General features: G+C 41.9%; 3 protein-coding genes across 5 annotated transcripts; 1 reads left to right on the top strand and 2 right to left on the bottom strand.

Annotated features, from left to right (window-relative positions):
* Window positions 1-119: 119 nt before the first annotated feature.
* On the top strand, window positions 120-11210 carry si:dkey-34d22.1 (discoidin, CUB and LCCL domain-containing protein 1). Of its 2 annotated transcripts, none has more exons than XM_046045143.1 (15): window positions 120-292; window positions 2966-3187; window positions 3860-3997; window positions 5021-5072; window positions 5158-5230; window positions 5317-5450; window positions 5572-5609; window positions 5835-6026; window positions 6686-6798; window positions 6932-7106; window positions 7229-7321; window positions 7525-7618; window positions 7925-7962; window positions 8040-8150; window positions 10156-11210. In XM_046045143.1, the coding sequence occupies exons 1-15, from the start codon at window positions 190-192 to the stop codon at window positions 10557-10559; spliced, it is 1980 nt and encodes a 659-aa protein (XP_045901099.1). In that variant the 5' UTR covers window positions 120-189; the 3' UTR covers window positions 10560-11210. The 2 variants fall into 2 exon arrangements, with proteins under 2 accessions (XP_045901099.1, XP_045901100.1); XM_046045144.1 differs by having other exon boundaries at window positions 121-292; window positions 8043-8150.
* On the bottom strand, window positions 10868-14534 carry si:ch211-79k12.2 (uncharacterized protein LOC568844 homolog). Of its 2 annotated transcripts, none has more exons than XM_046045145.1 (3): window positions 14336-14534; window positions 13906-14191; window positions 10868-13826 (listed from the first exon to the last, which is right to left on the bottom strand). In XM_046045145.1, the coding sequence occupies exons 1-3, from the start codon at window positions 14360-14362 to the stop codon at window positions 12301-12303; spliced, it is 1839 nt and encodes a 612-aa protein (XP_045901101.1). In that variant the 5' UTR covers window positions 14363-14534; the 3' UTR covers window positions 10868-12300. The 2 variants fall into 2 exon arrangements, with proteins under 2 accessions (XP_045901101.1, XP_045901102.1); XM_046045146.1 differs by having other exon boundaries at window positions 10868-13721.
* Window positions 14535-15313: 779 nt separating this feature from the next.
* Window positions 15314-20372, bottom strand: wu:fe05a04 (zinc finger and BTB domain-containing protein 17). The gene is made up of 4 exons (XM_046046023.1): window positions 20007-20372; window positions 19296-19860; window positions 17521-18482; window positions 15314-16760 (listed from the first exon to the last, which is right to left on the bottom strand). The coding sequence occupies exons 2-4, from the start codon at window positions 19849-19851 to the stop codon at window positions 15957-15959; spliced, it is 2322 nt and encodes a 773-aa protein (XP_045901979.1). The 5' UTR covers window positions 19852-19860; window positions 20007-20372; the 3' UTR covers window positions 15314-15956.
* Window positions 20373-20498: the final 126 nt, after the last annotated feature.

Genomic DNA, 20498 nt, shown 5'->3' with positions numbered 1-20498 from the left:
ACCCCTATTTGGGAATGGAACGCGTGAGATCATTTGATTGACACTCGCGGTGAACCAATGGAAGTCGAGTTTACGCCCCGTGGCCAATAGTAAATATTCAGTACTTTGTACTGTAACTTTTTAATGAACAAGCAGCTCGGCCGTAGTCTGGGCTTGCGCTTTACCTTTTAATGCTGAGCTCGGGAAATCATGCTTGCAAAGTGCGAAAACATCCGAGATGCTGTGAAGTCTCTTGTTACCGGTTTCTGGATCACTTTTAGCATCTGTTCCGTAGGTGTTCGCAGCCAGGAGGGTAAGAAATACAACAGTCTTTTGATAAGATAACGAACGTGACGAACATATTTGCTGCTATTTCTTCTACTAAACGTTACGTTACCTACTTCTGAGCAGCTAAAGCAGATGAATTGCTAGTTAATTTTACTTAATACTTAAGTGGTATGTTGTTGTTTAGTGGCATGATTTAAAAGCACTGGCAGACGTACGACAAGCACCAATGACCAACAGGCTTTGAAACATCCTTTGCACTCTACCTAAGCTAACGTTACGTTAAGTTAGTCGTTATCAACCATATGTTGCTGTCGTTCACCAACTATTTACCGTTACTGATTTCACCATGAACTAGGCCTATTCTCTGTTATGCATGCCGTTTTGATATGTTCTGCTGTCAATTATAATAATACTTGATGATAATAATAATAATAATAATAATAATAATAATAATAATGAATGTGTTTAGGTCAATGGCAAAATACTGTATTTCCAGTTGAAGTAGGCGCAGAGGTCCACCATGTGATATCATGGTAGCATTCTTTACATACTCTTCCCTTGTGCATGTTTACCTAGTCTTACCGAGCTTTGGTGGCGGCCTGGGTATGGGGGGAAAAATTGCCGCCTTGGTGTTGTAAAGTTGTGATTGACACTTAAGACCGGATAAGGCAATGTAGTGACAGGAAGCACTGGTGAGCATCCTGTCGGCTAGTGTGGACCTGTAAGGGCCTGCCAGCAAAGCCTCAAGTGGAAAACAATGTTGCTGGGATTCTTTTGATTGACTGTCTGTTATCTTGCTACCCAGTTAGACACCAGTTTTCTTTAATTCACCTTTTGAAATTTCTAAACTGGTCAGAACAGGCTGAACACGTATCCTTTTGCTGTATGAAACTAGAACCGGACAGGCCCGGAGACAGACTGTAGGTGAATAGGTTCAGTGAGCAGGGGAAGATTACTGGCCACCCAGAACTTCCCCAACATTTCAGCCTCTGTGGCCTCCCACAGGAAGGTGATAGATCCACGCTCTGCTGCTCACGGATACAGTATGTCGCTGTGGCATTTCCAGGGAATCCTTTGGGGACTTGAGGAGGGCAATAACATCCAATGGTTTATGGTATTAGGAGCTGAAGAGCTGTCAGGAAGTAGGGAAACGTCTGGTGTGACATGGGGTGAGTGGAAGGTTATACTCCTGTTTCTCCTCAACAAATCTCCAGGAGCCTTATATGGAAGACAAGGACAGGGATGATGTGTAGGCTTAGATGGACCCTTTTGCCTTTTTCCAAGTTTTGACCATTCTTGGAACCTTTGACATTTTGGGTTGTATGTTTTGAGCCTGCCGCCCCCGCAGCACTTATCTCTGTGTGACCACTGTTGGAATTGACTCATTTATTTTGTGGGACCCACGGGGATGTTAGAGGATCTAAATATTTGTGTTGCCTGTTCCAGTCAAAGTGTTAGTCACAGAAACCGCAGGTCAGAGGATGTAATGAATCAACAGTTGAGAAAGTAATGTTCATAGTAATGGATAAAAAAAAAAACTAGAATGTATTGCCTTTTCTGTCAACAACAGCAGTATATACAGTAAAAAAGTACATATTTTGTGTTTAATCTATGAAGAGTATTTTTTGCAATCCAGTGTACAGGTCTTTGGAGAACTTCCCTCGCCGGCAGTTGTGTCATCTCAAAGTTGTGATCAAAAAAGTATAAACATGCCCTGGTCTGCTGTGCATGTTCAGAAGAGATTTTATTACTCATCTATCCTGAAATAGTGCACTTACAAAGCCCTTAATATTGTGTGTATGGAATTAATGACGAATCTGTCTGCGGTTATGTGGATTTTGGCTTCATTTAAGCTTGAGGTGCTCAGCTGATAACTCTTGGCACAGATGTTTTTAGAAGTGAAACATATCAGTTATGCTTTGATATCCACCAGCTGTGCAAGAAATAAACATTTCCTGTTAGTTAGTGGTCTGTAAACAGGATTGACAGGACATTGAGCAACAGACAATTAACAAATTAGACGATCAACAGGTTGGTTAATGGAAAAAAATTTTGACAATCGGTTAATTTTTAATTTTCTTATAGTCGTGCTAGTAAAAAAATTATGCCAATAATTCGCTTCTTCCAGCTTGCTAAATGCAAATTGTGGTTTCTTTAGTCTTTCATAATATTCAGCTGAACACCTTTTTGGATTTGGGATTACTGGTCAGACAAAAGAAGATGTGAATATGCCAACTTGCCATTTTTCACTATATTCTTACATTTTGACGAACCAAATGGTTAATTGAGAAAACAATTGGCAAGATGAATCCATAATGAAAATAACTTTTAAGCCCTTGTTAGCCCACTGTATAATAATTTTGTCTTCAAAACTGAACAAGTATTACATTTTAGTCAAATCAAATACATATTTGATTTGATTTTAAAACCCTATTAACTTTTACCTTTTGCTACTCAGATTTTCAGCCAGCGCTGTAAAACTGAAAATGCTTCAATCCTCATGAAGACACCTTTTTCATGAAAAAGTTATTAAGTGACATAAAACACGAAGAGTGACTCTTTACTTTTGTTCCCGCAGTTGTTTTTTTTAAAGCTCCTCTTAATCAGCAAGTGGTCCGCATCTAATTTTGGAATGAAACTGTCCCTTAACTTGTCCTGATGTTGGATTTAGCTTGGGAAACTCTCGCCTTTATTTCAGGTAATGGCTGTGGACATACAGTGCTGGGCACAGAGTCTGGCACGCTGGCCTCTCAGAGCTATCCAGGCACCTACCCCAGTAACACCTGGTGTAAGTGGAGGCTTCGTGTGCCAGAGGGGCGCACGCTGCGGCTGCTGTTTGGGGATTTTGACATTGAGAGCAGTCCAGACTGCAGCAATGGCTCTCTTGTGATCACATACAAGAACGGAGACACCAGCCTCGGTAAGATTGTTCGTCGCTGCTGGAATACAGTGTGTCTTTTAAGTGCATCCCAGGTTGATGTCTGATCACTGTGTCTGGGACATTACAGAACTGCTCTCATGTCTCCTGCTTTTTATGTTCCGTGTCATTACTGACGTTTTCCCAGTCGTGATTGTGGAATTCACACAGGACATGCCTTTCCTTTGATACATCAGCAGAAGAAGGAAACCCAATTTCGCAACAGACACCTCTTCCAAACAGGTGTATAAAGTCATGCCTCGAGGGCATAAACAATGACAATACACCAAATTAAGATCTGAGAGATTCAGGTGATAGAAAGATCCTGTTAGGCTGCCTTTTGTGTTTATGATGGGATTCCACAGGTCCTGCCTGGCTCATGATTTTTATTTTGTTGGCTCTGCTGGGGAGGTGTCCTTACATGCAGATTTTCCATGTGACTACACAGCCGTGCTCTTTGCTATGCAGGTGTAGCTATGGGATACAAACATGACAGCACTAGTTGGGTTAGACTGACTTAAAATCATCTACAGCTGTTGGCTCAGTAAGGAACAGACAGTACCCCATTGATCAAGAATGTAATTTGCTGTTTATATGCATTATGTTTCGGAAAGCAACATGTATTTGTGTTTATGGGCTTTTACAAGTGCAGTTTGTGGGTCTGCGTGTTCACAGGCCCAGTGTGTGGGAAGCTTGATGCTTCACAGAAGAATATGACACTTAAAAGCAATGAAGTAACAGTAACCTTCAAGTCAGGCCCACACCGCTCTGGACGAGGATTTCTACTGTCCTATGCCACAGACCGGTATCCAGGTATGATGTCTATAACTGTTTTGATTATTATTTGTGAAGTATATGAATGTAGTTTACTAAGAACATCTGCGGTCTTATGGAACGTAGAGCACATAGCTCACATTGTACAAATGTCGGATTTGTAGCTTGAATTGAATTTCTGAAATTTTACACATTTACAAGTTTACACTGGTGTAATGTCTGTGTCAATATTTGTGCTTGTGCACTTGTGTGCATGAGTCACTTCTTATTGGCATTCATCCTCCATCGCTGTCTTTGCTCTGCCGTGTTTGCCGGAATCAGACTCCTTCTGTCAGGCTGAATGGAGTGAGGCCTCAGGCTCGGAGTAGCTGGAATTCTTTTTCACTCCCCCCTCTTCATCAGCCCGTTAACCACTGCAAGCCCACTACTATCCAGTGTTTAATGCAACCCAGAAGCTGTTGATCTAGCAAGTGCAGCAACAGATTGTTACACATGTACACGTACATTTATTTAGGGATTTAAATCCTAATTTAATGTGTCTGGAAAATAGAAATTAAATGACAAAATTATTCAACGTTCTTCCTGTGTATCATTTTAATAACCATGTGGACTTGTTTGGCCTGAATGCTGGTCTATACTTAGAGATGGTTCCCCTTTCTCTGCATGCAGTCATCCGTACTGTACAGTATGTATCATAGTTTCCTGTTTTTTCCTGAGTTGTTTATGAAATCTGGCAGTGTCTGGAGCTCAGACATACAAACCACTGTCTGTTAATTGTGATCACATGATGGCCCATTCACTGTACTCGTGAACTGTGGCAAAGTCACAGTAACAAAGGGCTTAGTCACATCAACAGTGATGACCGCTCATCCCCTAACATAGCACACTTAGAGCATGTCTCACACAGAATCTGTTTGTGTGTGGTTGAGTGAATGACGGGGAGGGGTATTATGTAAGCCTGAGATACTGGGTCTCGCACCCTATAATTCATTCAGGTCCACCAATACATACTATTAAAGAATGTTTTAGTTCATCAAGTATATTTTTGTTTTGCTGTTACAGATCTAATTTCTTGTTTACAACGAGGATCTCATTTTAGCTTGCTGCATTTGAGGTAAGTGGTTTACCTCCAAATTTCCCATAATAGAATCTGTTTCAGCAGAACAGTGTTTCTCACATGCGACTCTGCTGTTTCTCAGTGTGTACTGCCCTGCTGGATGTAAGAATATCACAGGAGATGTTTGGGGAAACTCTGAACAGGGTTACAGAGATGTAAGTGAACTTCATTTCATTTTTTGTGCACAAGTTATTAATTTAATGAATGTCTGAAATTGCTCCGTATGTCCCCTCTGCTATAGACCTCAGTCCTGTGCAAGTCTGCAGTCCATGCTGGAGCTGCATCTGACAGTCTGGGAGGTCATGTCACTCTGAATCGTGGGAGAAGTCTTACACTCTATGAATCCACCTTTGCCAATGGAATCCTCTCAAAAATGTGTGTCTGCTGTTATCATATTGAAAATAAGAGATCACATTAGTGTCATGTTGAGCTGTAAATGAAGTTTATATTTGATGTTATGTGGATGTACTGACCTTTTTAATCGTCCTTTTTACAGGGGATCATTATCTGAGAAGAAGCTGCTCTTCAGCAAAGGTACGAGCAAGACGTGACATTTATCACTACATGTTAGAGTGTTTCAAAGGGCATATGCAGCGTTGTTGCCTGTTTAACTAAGTAACACTTTATTTGCATCCAGACATGATGCAGTATTTTCCCACCTTGCAGACATATAAGCTTTCTTTCCTTTCACTGTGATGTGATGTTATTTGTATTCAAGGCGCCAGTGTAGCTCACACCTTTCCTCTGGTCCCCGAACAGAATGCGACAATGTCCTGAGTGTTTCTGGTTTAAATGCCTCATCTTTCTGGAATAAAAACAGTCAAGAGTATACAGTGTTCTGGTCCTCCAGATACATGGACTCTAGCCATGAGTTCCTACCCTGGGCAGCAGACAGTAATGATCCAAAACCATGGGTGGAACTGGAGCTGACTGATAGAAGCACTATAACAGGTAAAAATGTTACGATTAGATGGGTTTAATAGCTGTGTGAAGTCTGACGACATTCTATATTTCCTAAAAACAAGTATTGTGTGTGTATCTAAAGCGTTGTATACAGTAGATTATGTCCACCTCCATTGTTGTCCCAAAATAATTCATAAAGATGACATGACCTTCACTAATTCATTTTTATTCAATCCCATTTACTGCCAGAAATACTTGCTAGCACACCAAATGTGTATTAATCCACCACTGAAAATAGACCTCAAGAAATGCACTATATAATGTTTCCTAAAAATTGTTTTTGGAAATGCACTGAGCCTTTTCAAAAAATTTAACCATATATTTGTTACCTATTTAAGACTTACATCTTCAGTAGGAAGCCACTGGGCTTGGGGAGGTCCAGTACTATTGAGATGGGGCTCAACACATTGTTGGTTTTGTTTTTTTTCATGTGATTTGTTGTCAATGAGAAAAAATATAGAAAATCCCCCAACTTATTTTTTAAATGTTTAACTTAGCTAAAATGTTACCATTACTATTATATTACAATGTGTGTGTTTTTTTTATTTCCACAGTGTCTCGCTGTATTATGTGAAACCACTTTCGTCACATCTCAAATATTGAACAATCAAAATGTTGTGTCCTGATTGTTGTTGTTTTTTTTTCAGGAATAATAACAACTGGAACAAATGAGTTCTACATAGAATCCTATATTCTTCTTTTCAGCAAAGACAGAAAGATTTGGAAGCTTTACAAACAGGCTCTCAGCAAAGAAAGAAAGGTATGCATTGCACTTGCAGATGTTCACTTAATGGTTCTTACTGAGGCCCCAACGGAGCAGTGGCAACTGAGTTTACACTGTGGGCTTTCTGGTGTTCTCTGTGAATTAGTAACTTTGTTATTATGGCCCCCAGGTGTTTCAGGCCTATACTGATGGCCACCTCAGGGTTATCAACAGCTTATTTCCTCCTGTGGTTGCTCGGTTTGTCAGGCTACAACCACTGAGCTGGCACGGCCGAGCCTCAGTCCAGCTCCAAGTTCTTGGCTGTCCTGTTGCCAAGGTCACACCAAGGTCTGGCACAGCAGCTGGTGCGTATTCTCACTACTTGTCCAAAAAAACCTTTATCTGTTACTATGATCTTTCTAGTGGAGTGAATTCATGTCTGTATATCCTGATATTATAATGTTCTGTCCTGCTACTTGTCCAACAGAATCACCACATGTCAAAGTTAACATGGGGACGCCACGCCCCGGCCCCACTCCCACCCCCACAGAGGGCCCAGTGTTAGTGGAGACAAGACTGAGTGTGTACTTTTATCACTTTCCTATTTCACATGTGTACAGTGAGAATTATTGACATGTAGTAAGACTACATGTCAAATCATCAATACATGTGAGAAGAATGAATCCTCCTCTCACATCCACCGTTTCGAACATTGCAATAAACTGCATTCCTTCCACACATTTGTACAACCGTTTACTTACTCGGACACTTACCATCCCGCAGGTTCTAGCCAACCAGTAATAGTGGCAGTGGGAGTGGTCCTGGCACTGTTAATGTGCGGCAGTTGTTTGTTGGTTGGAGTCTGGTGGAAGCGAAGGTACTGTATATTAATACTGTTGACCTTTTTAGAATGTATTTGTTTTCTAAGTACAGTTTGCACACACTATACTGTCGCTATATATTAAAAGCTATTATTTTATTCATACCTAAGTAATAAACATATTTGGCATAAATATTTTTTGCCTGAATAATTACTGAAACCATTAATGGATTACTAAAATAGTTGCATATTATATTTCGGCCTGCCAAGTAATCAGCTAATCGTTTCAGCTGTAGTGGTGATGCTCCAGTCTCTACTATGTACAAAACTTTAAGCTTCGTGTTCATCTCCTTCTCTATATAGGAAGAAAGATTCACAATTGAAGTACTCCTTACCCACAAGTAAGTCAAGTGCTCTTTAACCATTTTCCAGCATTTTCCAGTCTTCCAAAAGCCCCTTACTGTGTCTGTGTGTCAAGTAGGTTGTCAGAGTTTCCAGGCGAAGAGTCTCCCCTGCCCACAGTCAGGTCTTATCTCCTACCCTCTTGAGCGAAATGTCCACGATGCTTTACCTAGCCCTCCTCTTAATGGTGAGAAATATTTAATAACTTTTGACTTTTCTAACAGAGCACTGCTGCACCTCAGTTTTACCACTGTTATTATTGGCCTCTGCCGGTTTTTGCTAGCCATTTCATTGCCCATTCACAGTTTTTACTGGGGATCTCAAGTTGTGAGCTCTGCCTTCCCTCCTCCATCTTTCCAACAGTCACAGGCTTCAGTGGTCAGTATGAGGAGCTCATGCCAGGCCCGACAGGCAAACAGCTCTCTCCACGGGCTGTCCATTCTTTTCCCCGGCTCAACCCATCACCCAGTCGCAGTATAAACATTCCTTTCTTTGGTCCACGGAGCCTCTCTGAAAGAGACCCTTTAATTGGAGCTCGATAAAGAGCGCTGAGCCTCCCCCACCAACATCACCATCAGTCGCCCTCTCTGCCTCCCCCGTCCCCTCCCCCAGCGAGGGGGGCCCTTCACTGAGAGGTCCAGTGATAAACAGGACAGAGGGTCAAAGCTAAGACAATCAAAGCCCTCACCAAAGCCTGTCTAATTAAAATAGCTCTGGCTCTTGAGTAAGGTCTAGGCCTCCCACACCACTGCCTCTTCTGGGAGTGAAGAGTAGGTTGTGGTTGGATCTGACTGTTACACTGTCACCCCCCCGTCCCTGTGGTTAGAGGAGACATTGTTGGTGGCCAAGCAGGATACTCAAAATTGGCATGGGATGAGACTGCTATTGAGTGGAAAAGAAGCCTTTCCCAGAAATTGCAGCGGAAGATGCAAATAAGCAATTGATCTCAAAAGATATTTTCTCCTTTGTGAAAGGATGCTGCCATGCAGTAAAGTTGATGTAGTCATACCCATTTAATAACATGTTGTTCATCACAGTAATGGAGTATTAGTGGGGATGCTCCAATATGTTTTAAAGCTCGTAAAATGCCCGACATTTCATTTACATATTGTTTCATCCTGATGCTAGGAGTCTTGAAGATAATAACTAAAATGGCTTAAGCTTTTTTGACATGCCTGTTTGAAAGGTGCGTAGAGGTTTAGTCTTGACCTTAGGAAGGGATATATTACATTACATTACATTTATTAATTTAGCTGGCGCTTTTATCCAAAGCGACTTACAATTGATATTTATTTCAGAGGTCGCAAGGCTCTGGAGCAACTAGGGGTTAAGTGTCTTGCTCTCCACCCCCGTATTGTAAATAAAATCTACTATACTGTGTTAAACAGCCGAAAAGTTTGGAAACGGTACTTTAAGGTAATTAAAAATGACTTAAAGATTATACTTTAATCCTGGTTATTTGACAGTTTTATTGTGACACTCAGTGGACTGAAAGATACTTTTATTTACCATGCAAACAACAGTATCATTAGAGGGATACATACAAAATAAGTGTAAAAAGTTGTAGTTACTTGATAAAATACTAATTAAAAAAATATAATTGCAACCAGGAGTCAAATAAGTGATACTATAAGGTGACAAATGAAACATAACAAGGACAAAGGTATCAGTTAAAACAGGTGAATGTAGCTGCTAATGTTTCAGTGATTGAGGCAAACTGCGAGAGTCCAACACTATTCTTGGATTCCGAGATATTCATTTTTGGGAAATGTGTTATTCACTTTCTTGGAGTTTTCAATGAGAAGACTGATACCACCGACCAGTCGCGTAGCTTAGCTTAGCACAAAGACTGCTAGTCTAGCAACAGCAACAAAATCCGCCTAAAGCTCTCCAATTACTGCTTGTTTTGTTTGTTTAATCCGTACAAAAACTTTGGTGTAAAAACGACTATTCACTGCTTTACGAGGGGTCATTATTTTGTGGCAGGGACCAGTAACTTCCTGGAGTCCCTGCTGGTTGTCTGGCAACTGCTCAGAGCTGACAGTACCTGCAGAAATAAGAGTAGGCCTGCCACAGATTGGCAGATGTAGATATATATAGATCATCTAACCATTGTTTGTTGCATCTCCAATAAATAGAAATACAATCTCATACTGGTTTTGACTAATTTTCCAATTTATTCATCTTTCCAGACTATGCCAAGCCTGCTGTCGCAGCCATTGGACAGAAGGTTGGGTCAACCTTTAGACCCTCCTCAGATGAGGGCTACACCACCCCCTTCATCATCAACCATTATGATACTCCTGACAACCTGCCAGAGTACGCCGAGCCTCTTCCCCCAGAGCCCGAGTATGCCACCCCATTCAGTGAGCAGCTTTCCGAGTCACATGGACCTCCTTTACCAGGACCTACCGCTGGTTCCAGGACAACGTCCAGCCGCGCTCAGTATGACTGCCCCTCACACAGGATGCTATCCAATGGCTACTGCACTCCTGCTCTACATGCCACTGGCCCACGGCCAGTCAGTGTGGTCTATGCAGAGCCAAAGTCATGTGACTCTTTACTACAGAAGCACACCTATGAGGAGCCTTTGTGAACAAACCAAGCTCAGGCGTGGAAAAAAAAATAGACTAATGAGCTAAAAGGTGTGTTGGATCTTGGAGTGATCTCAAATGGTTTCAAGCTGAGCAGCGTTGTCCAGACTGTACTAATGCTGACAGAGCTGAACTTCCAGGGAGTGATGGACCCAAAATTGAGAAGTCACTTTGGACCACTATGCATATAGGAGTGAACATCACTCTGTACACAACGCTCTTAGAGCCATATGAATGCAAATATTTTCTCCCAGGAAGTATGTATTGGAAATATCCTGTGATGCACAAAGAAAATGCAGGTTCACTTGTGTCTCAGAGATACTGTTTTATTGATGAAATGTTTAATCACAAGCTGCACTTTCAAAAGAAAAGAAACACATACAGCAATGTATGCTTCAGTCTATTTAACAGGTTAATGCAAACAAAAGTGGATTGAATATGTTACTTGTCCTCACCAAACATCGTATTCACAATGTATGATATCAACATGTTTTGTAAAAAAAAAAAAAAAGGAAGGAATTAGAAGAAGAAACATTAACAAACACTAGAAATGATGCACTGTAACAAAGTGGTTAAGACTGTTGCTATGATTATGTGTAACCACTAGGTGGCTCTCTTGAGCTTTAAACATCTAATAACAATGGATTGTGTAATTATTTGTCTGCTGGTTCTCATTCCTCAGATAATTGTCTTCTATTTCTAACATACATTGTAAAGTAACAGACATTGGTTTAAAATAAATGCTTGGATTATTAGCATATCACAGGAAGGCACAACAGGCAAGGGGATGTTGTTTTTGAGCTAGACACACATACCTCAACCAAACTCCAGAGCCTGATAGATTTATTTTCCCTTTGAGGGGTTAAGAGTTTTACCTTAACATCCAGTACGTGGCTGTCTTTTTATTTGTTTTACCACTATACAGCAACTTTCCCACAAGTGAGAAACACCTAAACAGTTATATAAAATTAAAGCTGTATACTCTACATACATTTACTTAATTTTCTATGCCATTCAAAGTCCATTGGATTTTCTTTTGTATGGGGAAAAAACAACTGTTAAACAGATTAAATTACTAAAGAAAGTAATTTAAGTAAACTGATATGGCATTGCTGGTCAAACTGTTCCCCTTAAAGGAAAATAGAAAAGGGTAGAAAATTTAATTTTTTACCATTACAAGGCATTTTGTATAATAAGGGTCAGGTGGCAGTGGTAGTCCTTCATTATGTCTAAAAAAAAAAAATTAAGAATTCCTAAAAGACACTGGGTCTGTAATTTTGTGATTCACTGGCTAACGTCTTCCACTGCTGAATAAGGCACAATAAAACAACCGTATTAAGAAAAATACTGTAGAAGTGGGCCTGGTGTGTGATTGCAAGGTGTTTTAAGGTTATTTAAAGATGGACTGAAAGCCTGTCGTGGTGATGAATCCACACAAACAGCTGGATTTCTCACTGATAGAGAAATGTTAAACAATCTGACGTACAAACTTGGATCGAATCAGAAATTGTACAAAACCTTTTGAAGGTGAAAACCGGCATGGTTGAGTTTCTGAACATAACATAATCTCACCTTGAAATCATTTTAAGGTGTTACATATTTGTAAGTTCTATCTATCTATAGAATAGCTTGAGAAGAAGTTGTGGAATATCAAAGGCTTTTTAAATAGTAATAATTAACTACAGAACACAAATCATTTCAACACTGTACTATATACACTTTCCTCTGGTGATTATGATTAATTCACTCTCCACTGTTATCACGGACCCTCTCATTTGTGCTTAACTCTTTCCTCTGCGTCTCCTCCTCCTCTCTCCCCTCAGAGGAGTAGTGCATCAGAGTCTGGTGTCTGTTCCTGGACGGGGCATCCTTAAAACGCAGGCCACAGTCTTCACACGCATACAAGAGCCCCACTCTGTCACTGCCTCGGTTTGCTGCCTCTGACTGAGACTTGCTCTCATTACCGCTGAGCGGCGCGGGTCCAGGATGAGCAGGAGAATCTCTGGAGCTTGGAGCAGTATGTGGGTTGCTCTCCAGGTTGTTTGGTGTATTTAGCTCAACGCCGGCTGGAGGAAAAGTCCTGGGACGCCCAGGTGGATAACCGCGGCTGGCCGGCCCCCGAGGTGCAACCCCAGCTGCAGCTTCTCCAGCATGTTCCGGGGCCAGACCGTGGACTGTGCGGTAGTGGAAGCGGATGCCGGAGCGGTTGGAGAAGCCTTTCCCGCAGAGGCTGCAGATGAAGGGCCTCTCTCCTGTGTGGATGCGGGTATGGATCTTAAGAGCTCCTGACTGGGTGAAACATTTGTCACACTGGCTACAGCGGTAGGGCTTCTCCCCTGTGTGGGTCCTCTGATGGGCCCGGACCCCTGCCAGATGGGGAAAACCCCTGCCGCAAAATCGACAGGAATAGGGCCTTTCACCTGTGTGAATGCGCCTGTGGATCTTCAGAGCCCCCGACTGGCTAAAACTTTTCCCGCAGTCAGAGCAGGAGTAGGGCCGGGCACCAGTGTGCACATTTAGGTGGATGCGGAGGTTGCTGTGCGAGTTGAAGGCCCTGCCGCACTCAGTGCAGAGGAAGCCGGACGGTTTGTGGGCGTGCTCAGAGCGCTGGTGCTGCAGCAACTGGGACGGTCTGGAAAAAGAGGCAGGGCAGTGCATGCAGGGATGTAGCAACAACACGGTCGTAGCCGCCCTACCTCTTTCCTCTTGTTGCTGAGTGTGTGTTGGCCTGTGCTGGTGATGGCACACCTGAGTACAGGTAGGAAAGGAGCGCTGGCAGGACAAACAGGGAAGAGGGCCAGAGAGCTGTGAGGCGTGAGAGCGGCCAAGCTGGGGGCAGGGTAAACAGGAACTTATAGGACAGTGGTGGTGATGAAAATGATGATGGGCATGGGTGTGAGAAAACGGGGGGTCGGTGCCTTCCTGGTGGCTCAGTATCTGAGCGCAGGTTTGTAGGCTGCGGTGGCAACACAAGCAAGGAAACATGGAGAGGTGGGACATGGAGCCTGAGGACGCTCTGGAAGCAGGAGTGTCTGAGTTGTTGTCCGGGGTCCGAGTCCCTCTGTCTGCCTCTTCCCTCTGCGGTCGGCTGGACGACCTGGTCTCTAACTCCGATGCAGTGGTGCTGCTTGGTTCAGTGTCCGGTAAGTGGTGGCAAACTGTATCTGAGCGTGGTGGCAAGAAAAAAGATTGTCTGGGTTTTAAAGTCTCAAAGGAAGGTGGAGAAGTGAAGTAAGGGCAGCCGGGGCAGGTGCAGGCATAATGCACATCTAGACATAAAAGAAACATGAATTAGCCTACAAGTATTTTAGCAAGAAAATCAAAACAATCCTTATTTTGAGCTCTAACCTTCTCTCCTGTCTCTGTCCTCCCCCTTTCTTTGTAATGCCCCAAGCTGGATCTGCTGGCCAGGCTCTGCCTCTGACTTGTCCTGGGCAGGTCGACGTTGTTCTAGAAGACCGAGTGTAGCACTTTTGAACCCAAGAGCCTCACCACCACCACCACCAGCAGCAGCAGCAGCAGCAGCCATGCCCCATGCTGCGTTTAGCACATCTGGCTGGTCCTTGGAGGTGTTTCCAGATGTGAGAAGGTCACCAATGAACTGATGCATCTCCATCCAGGAGCACTGACCTTGCTGCAAGAAGTACAAGGCACAGTCTAAATGCATTTGGTGGATGAATAAACAAAAGTTACAACGACTAGGGGCTTCATGACTTTAGCTGAAAACTCTGGTCCCTCTCAAATTCGGCTGATTTAAATAGCGGTTTCGCCTACTTACAATGTCGCTACACTGGTCTTTGTCCATGAATTTAAACAAACGCTGTTGTTGTCGCCAGACCGACGTGCTTAGCTTTATATCAACGATTTCAGTATGTCAGATACTGGGGTTCAAAAAAACATAAATTTTAAAAAAGCACGTTCTTTATGTCATTATTACATCTCGACTGTAACGTAAGCCTACTCCCGTTAAAACATCTCGTCACGTAGCAGACATTATATTTCCGGGTTTTTTAATCACGTGACAGGAGTTCTATCCTTCTTCCTAAAAAAACATACCGTATTCACTTGAACAGTATAAAAACAAGTGAACTGAACATAACTGAACAAACATTCAATCAATGTTTTTAAAACTTTAAAAAGTAAGCGTATATCATAGTTATTTAAATATATTTCTTTTATATATATATATATATATATCAAAATTTTTTATGTGAGAAATAAAAAAAACAAGTGACCTTTAGTCATTTAACCCTTGTTGGGTGTTTGGATTTTTCCTATTGAAAGTGATTAATTACCCAAAATTAATTTCGGTCATATTTCCATAATTTTTTAAATGTAACCACAGTTACCATGATAACTAGATTCACTTATTAAATGCTGTAAGCACTATACAGTAAATCCCCATGGGAACATCAGGCTGTTCTATTGAGTTTTCCATTAGAATTATCTGTGTGATGATAACGATTTGCGAAATAGGATGGGATATCTCAGTGAAAGCAGGAGACTTTTTAAAAGGAAAGTGTTGAACCTTCCAGATCAATATTTTGATCTAGTTTCCAGTGAAGTACTTACTTGTAAGCTATTTCTGAGCGTTTCTGTATAAGGAGAGCAATATCTGTACACTTACATGGTGCACTGTAGTGCTTTTTAAATGGAATAGTTTTATAGTGCCAACAGTCTAACAAGGCAAACATGGGTTTGGTCTCTCGAATGCACGCACACACACAAGGCAAAAGAAATTGCTGTCAACAAGATATTAACTGATCAGGCACCAACGACAAATGTTTATTCACCTTTAGAAAAACATCATAAGATACCTGCAGTTTGTCAAGATTCAGCAAAAAACACAGGGTCACATCTCATATATTTGATCAGTACCATTATTTGCATTTATTAAATATTTAACATAGTACTAAAAGTCCCTATACAGAAAAATGCACATCATGTCGAGTTACTGAAATCCAGTGTTTTCATTCAACTTAACACACATGAATATTTTCATCATGCAAAAAATAAGCACAAGGTAGAAATCAAGAATATTTTTTTTACTGAGAAATATTGCATAGGCTTCCTGACTATTACAGTACCACTTTGCTCCAGTGGCTCAAGCCACAAGCATTTCCCAAAATGCAAATAAAACAAATGCCATAAAAAGCAAGAGCTTGGAATGTTTTTAATAACAGAAGAAACAAAAATCTTTTTTACTGTAAATCAAATCACACATTTGACTGCTAGAAAGACCCTGGATTTCAGCGAGAGTCTATTGATAATAGTGGAAAAAGTAGAAATTCTAAAATAAAATTCTGCTTTATCATATAAAAACACTTCCATATTTAATTTATGTGCCTACAGGTAGACAACAGAAGGGCAGACCTTTACAGGATTTACACAGAAAATGTTTAAGTTTTTTCCTCTATATCTGCATAAGAAGTGCGTGAAATGTCAACCTCCATCTTAATTTCTTTCCCCGCCAGTAGACAAGATCTGGATGACCATGATTCAAAATCAGGACCAGGTGACTGGGGCTCTTTCTTAATGTCTATTATTAGTCCAGAGGATGATGTACTAACATTAAAGGAGAGATCCATGGGATCCATTTGAACCTGTTTCACTTCAGAAAATGTATCTGTCTCTCCAGGATTTGTTTTAACAACCGCTCTGCTATCTCTGTTTTTTAATTCTTGTCTTTCAGTTCCATCAGCCTTCAATGAGATGTCACATCCCTCTGGCTCACTTTTAATGGGAAGAAAAGGAACGTCGCTCAGAGCAGAGTTACACAAGCTAGACTTATTGGACAAATCCAGAGGTGCTTCACATTCTAGATACTGTTTAATCCCAGTAACCAAATCCAGGGCTACTTGAGGCTGGATAGCTGGACCTAATATTGTCGGAGAGACTGCAGATGGGAGTGTCAGGCCATTGGTTTGAGTTGGGCAGACAGGAAGAAACAAGACAAGTTTAACACCTGGAGGAGGCTGTTTGTCAAGGGTTAGTTTCCATAATCCATCTGTTGGACCAGAGCCAGCAGACGCATCCCCTGTCAGACGTGAACTATGAGAATCCTTTGCTGGTGCAGCCAGGTTGCTTGAAACAATAGAAGGCGTGGTGACTGTGTTTGCTGGATTCCACGAGTCTGGTTTTGCATTGAGCTTTTTAGTCTCAGATGAAGAGCTCTTCGAGGCCTGGCGCTTTTTGGGAACACTCTGAAACGACAAACAACATAAACATCCCAGTCACTCAATGAATTGAACAAAACACAAGTGTTTTAAAGCCCCCCCTCCCTCCTTTATTTAACCAGATAATCACATTGAGATTTAAACCTCTTTTTCAAGAGAGACCTGGCCAGAGTAGCAGCATATTGACAGAGCAGAGTTACAGAGTTACAGATAAGGACACCAGACACATCCACAACAATCAAAAGACATTCGACGACTCCTATGATACACAAATTAACAGTATAATCTCTATACAGATGACACAGTTATATATACACACATGTGCTTCCACTCTGGCTCAGGTTGTCTCTGAGCTCCAGGTTGCATTCTCTTCATTGCAGGTCTCATTTCACAGCCTCAAATTAGTCTTAAATACCCCAAAAGTTCAAAAGTTCATGACATTCACAAGAGTTCCACAAGTTTCTACTCTTACCTTCAATGGCAATAATTTAACGCTGATAACAAAATGAAGCTGACAACATGCATAGTTAAGGATTACCTAACTCAAGGTATTTTCACATCCCTGCAATTTCATTTTCATATACAGTTGAATCATTCAAAGTTGTTGTTTTTTTATCAGTAACTTAATCCCTTTGAAAATCTTGTTCTTGTTCTTGCTCAGACCTCCAGTAGTTTAACTTGCTGCAGCAAAGTACAGGTGTAATTTGTATTTAGTGGGCAAAATAAACAAATATATTGTTCCTTTAAAACTAGCCTACTGTAAATCACCATAGTGCGCCACACTCACCGCAGGCTGGGGGGTTTGTCCACAAGTCTTAAGGTGGCTGTCATAGTTCTGCTGGTGGGGAAAGCCTAGTCCACAGCTTTGACAAAGGCAGGGGGACTTCCCGGCATGACCGCCCATGTGGGACATTAACAGCAAGGCCGACCGGAACCCCTTTCCACAGTCGGCACATTTGAGCACCCTCTGGTGAGCCCCGGCATGTTTCTTCAGCTCTTCCTTAGTGTCAAATCTCTGTCCACACTCCAAACATCTAATCTCATCCCCTTTAGGCTCCTGGTTGCCCCAGCAGCCTGTGTCCTTTTTGTGCTGCTGGAAGTCCTCCTGACTGAGAAACTCCCTCAGACACGCCACGCAGTGAATGCGTTCAGGTTCACACTTGTGCTGGCGGTACAGCTTTGCCAGGCGGAAGTGGCAGCGGCAACGTATACAGGTGTACGGCAACAAACCAAGATGGGAGAAGCTGTGTTTCAGGAGAGCATTCTTCTTCGTGAAGGTCTTTGGGCAGTCTGTGCATTTAAAATTGCGATGGCACCTCTTCCTCCGGTGGCGCGCGAGGGATTTCGGCGAGGAGAAGTTGTGGCCACACACTTCACAAACAACATTCAACATGCATTTGTGTAACTGCACATGATATTCACACGCCTTCAGGGAAGTGAACACGCGCTTGCACAGGTCGCACTCGTAAAATTCATTCTCCAAGTGAGTTCTTGACAAGTGGTCTTTCAGATCTTCCTGTGATGCAAAGCCCTTCAGACAGACCCGGCACATGAGACGATCCACTTTGGTCTGGGCGTGCGTGCGCAGATGGACACGGTAGTTGTAAATCTGGCAGAAGCGCTTTCCACATTCAGCACAGCAGTACGGGCGTGCTCCGGTGTGCAGGTTCATGTGGTCCTGGAGCTTGAATTTGGAGGGCAGCTGGAGATCACAGACACTGCAGTGGCAGTCGCCCGAATGACTCAACTCTGTGGAAAAGAGAAGGAAATTGTAAGTGTGCCAAGTGTTAAAAGTTATATCATGAGTGAAGACGTACACTCAGCAGGCAGGAGAAAAACTGATAAGTTATTAGGAGTAATTAGAGATTTACTATCATATCAGCGTACATTTGGTTTCACCTTATCAGTTTTAAAAGCTATGGCTTTTGTCTGTGGCACTCAGCCCTAAGCCCATTTGTTTCTGTAGCATAATATGTGTTTAAAAACTAAATATAAAAATAAAAATTTATAAATATTTACTTATTTTCTCTCCAATAAGCGTGTCATGTCCTAAAAGCATGTCCTAAAACAGCCAGACACTGTAGTTTGTAGCAAATTTTACTTAAGCAAGAGCAAACAATACATTTGTTGGGTTGTATTTTTAGTAGGGCTGCACAATTAATCAAAATATTATTGATATCGCAATAGCCAAATTGAAGGTAAAAGGTGTGACAAAACAGCATTATAATGAAGTACTGTAATCCTGCAGAGATATCACCGCCTACAAATCCTGTTCTCCAGATGTAATAAAACAATGTATGTTTGGTACAGACCCCAACAAAAGTCATACCTTCATGATTTTAATAGGTTTTTTTTCAGTGAAAATAATTACTGTGATGCAAACATGATCAATCCCACTAACTGTGACTCTTAAATTGTAATATCTGTCATAATAATCGCAATATGATTTTTTTTCCCATATCGTGCAGCCCTCATTTTTAGCAGTGGATTAATATACATATGTTATAAACTAACAAAATGGATATTATGCTCATGAGAGAGTCAGAAGTGAATGAGTCACACCATTGTTTAGTCCTTCCTCATCCTCATCATCCTCGTCCTCATCGACCTCTTCTTCCTCATAGACCTCTGAAACCTCACTGTCATCTGAGTCGTCCTCTGCATCCTGCCGCACCTCTGTCGAACCCTCTCGTGCAGTGTCTCCGCGGTCAACACCTGTCTCTCTGTGGTCATCCTGTTTAGTTATCAGCTGTGGGAGGTCTGCGTGTTCTTGTCCAGCTGTCAGATCAATCAGTGCTGTGCTGCTGCCCGTTTGCCCATCTTGCAGACTTTGTGCATGATTTAGGTGTCTGCAAGGCGATGTAGAAACCACTGTGCTTTGTTCAGTATCTGAGGTCTGTTTTGCTGCACCTGTTTCTTTACCATCAACTGACTGCTTGCCTCTGTCCAGCAGGCTTCGCTTGTGTGCGGTTGAAAGGGTTGTGGGAGAGTGACTGGATGAGTAATCAGATGATGTGGGGGGACATGGTGTTTCTTCAACCGGGGTATCCACGGGCTGCAGAATTTCTGGAAATCCCAACTCTGTTAGTTGGATGTCAATGGTGTATTCAATGGACATGACTGTTAGCTGAAACACAGACAGGGGTAGGTGATCAGTTAGCATTAAGGTTGACATTAACAGAAAGAGTTGAGTTATGGGATCATGTTTAAGACTAAATTAAATGTATGTTTATGAATAAATTAGACACATAATATTGTCACATATCTATTTACCTGTCGAGCGACTACATCTGTGGCTATTCTTCTGGGCCTTTCGTTTTCTTCTATCTTTTATTTTTTTTATAGCGCTTGGTAATCCAATTCTCCGTGGAAATCCATTTTTGACACACCTTAATGCACTGTTGGCCACCTCGCTCACCTGGCAGGAGGGACTGATGGTGACAAAGCTTCAGTAAATTTACACGACAAGCATAAATCCTCGTTATACCAGAGGGCAAAAGAGACGCGTCATTTGTACGAACAAGGGGAACAAAAAAACCCCAAGAAGATTTGTTAACACCACGTGAAAACACAATAATAACAACCAGACTATTAGCTAGCTACAAACTCACATTACCATGGACAACCCCGATGATAAAGGGGAGTTGAAAATGAGGAAAACAAATGAAGCAACGCAAGGAGAAATTCCTGTGGACGCTCGAGCACACCTAGTGTCTTGGGGCGGTATTACATGACATAACTGTTACAAAGGGTCTGATGCAATTT

This window comes from Micropterus dolomieu, linkage group LG03 (genome assembly GCF_021292245.1).
Source record: "Micropterus dolomieu isolate WLL.071019.BEF.003 ecotype Adirondacks linkage group LG03, ASM2129224v1, whole genome shotgun sequence".
In the NCBI taxonomy this organism is placed as follows: Eukaryota; Metazoa; Chordata; class Actinopteri; order Centrarchiformes; family Centrarchidae; genus Micropterus; species Micropterus dolomieu.
This window is presented reverse-complemented; position numbering and strand designations above follow the sequence as displayed.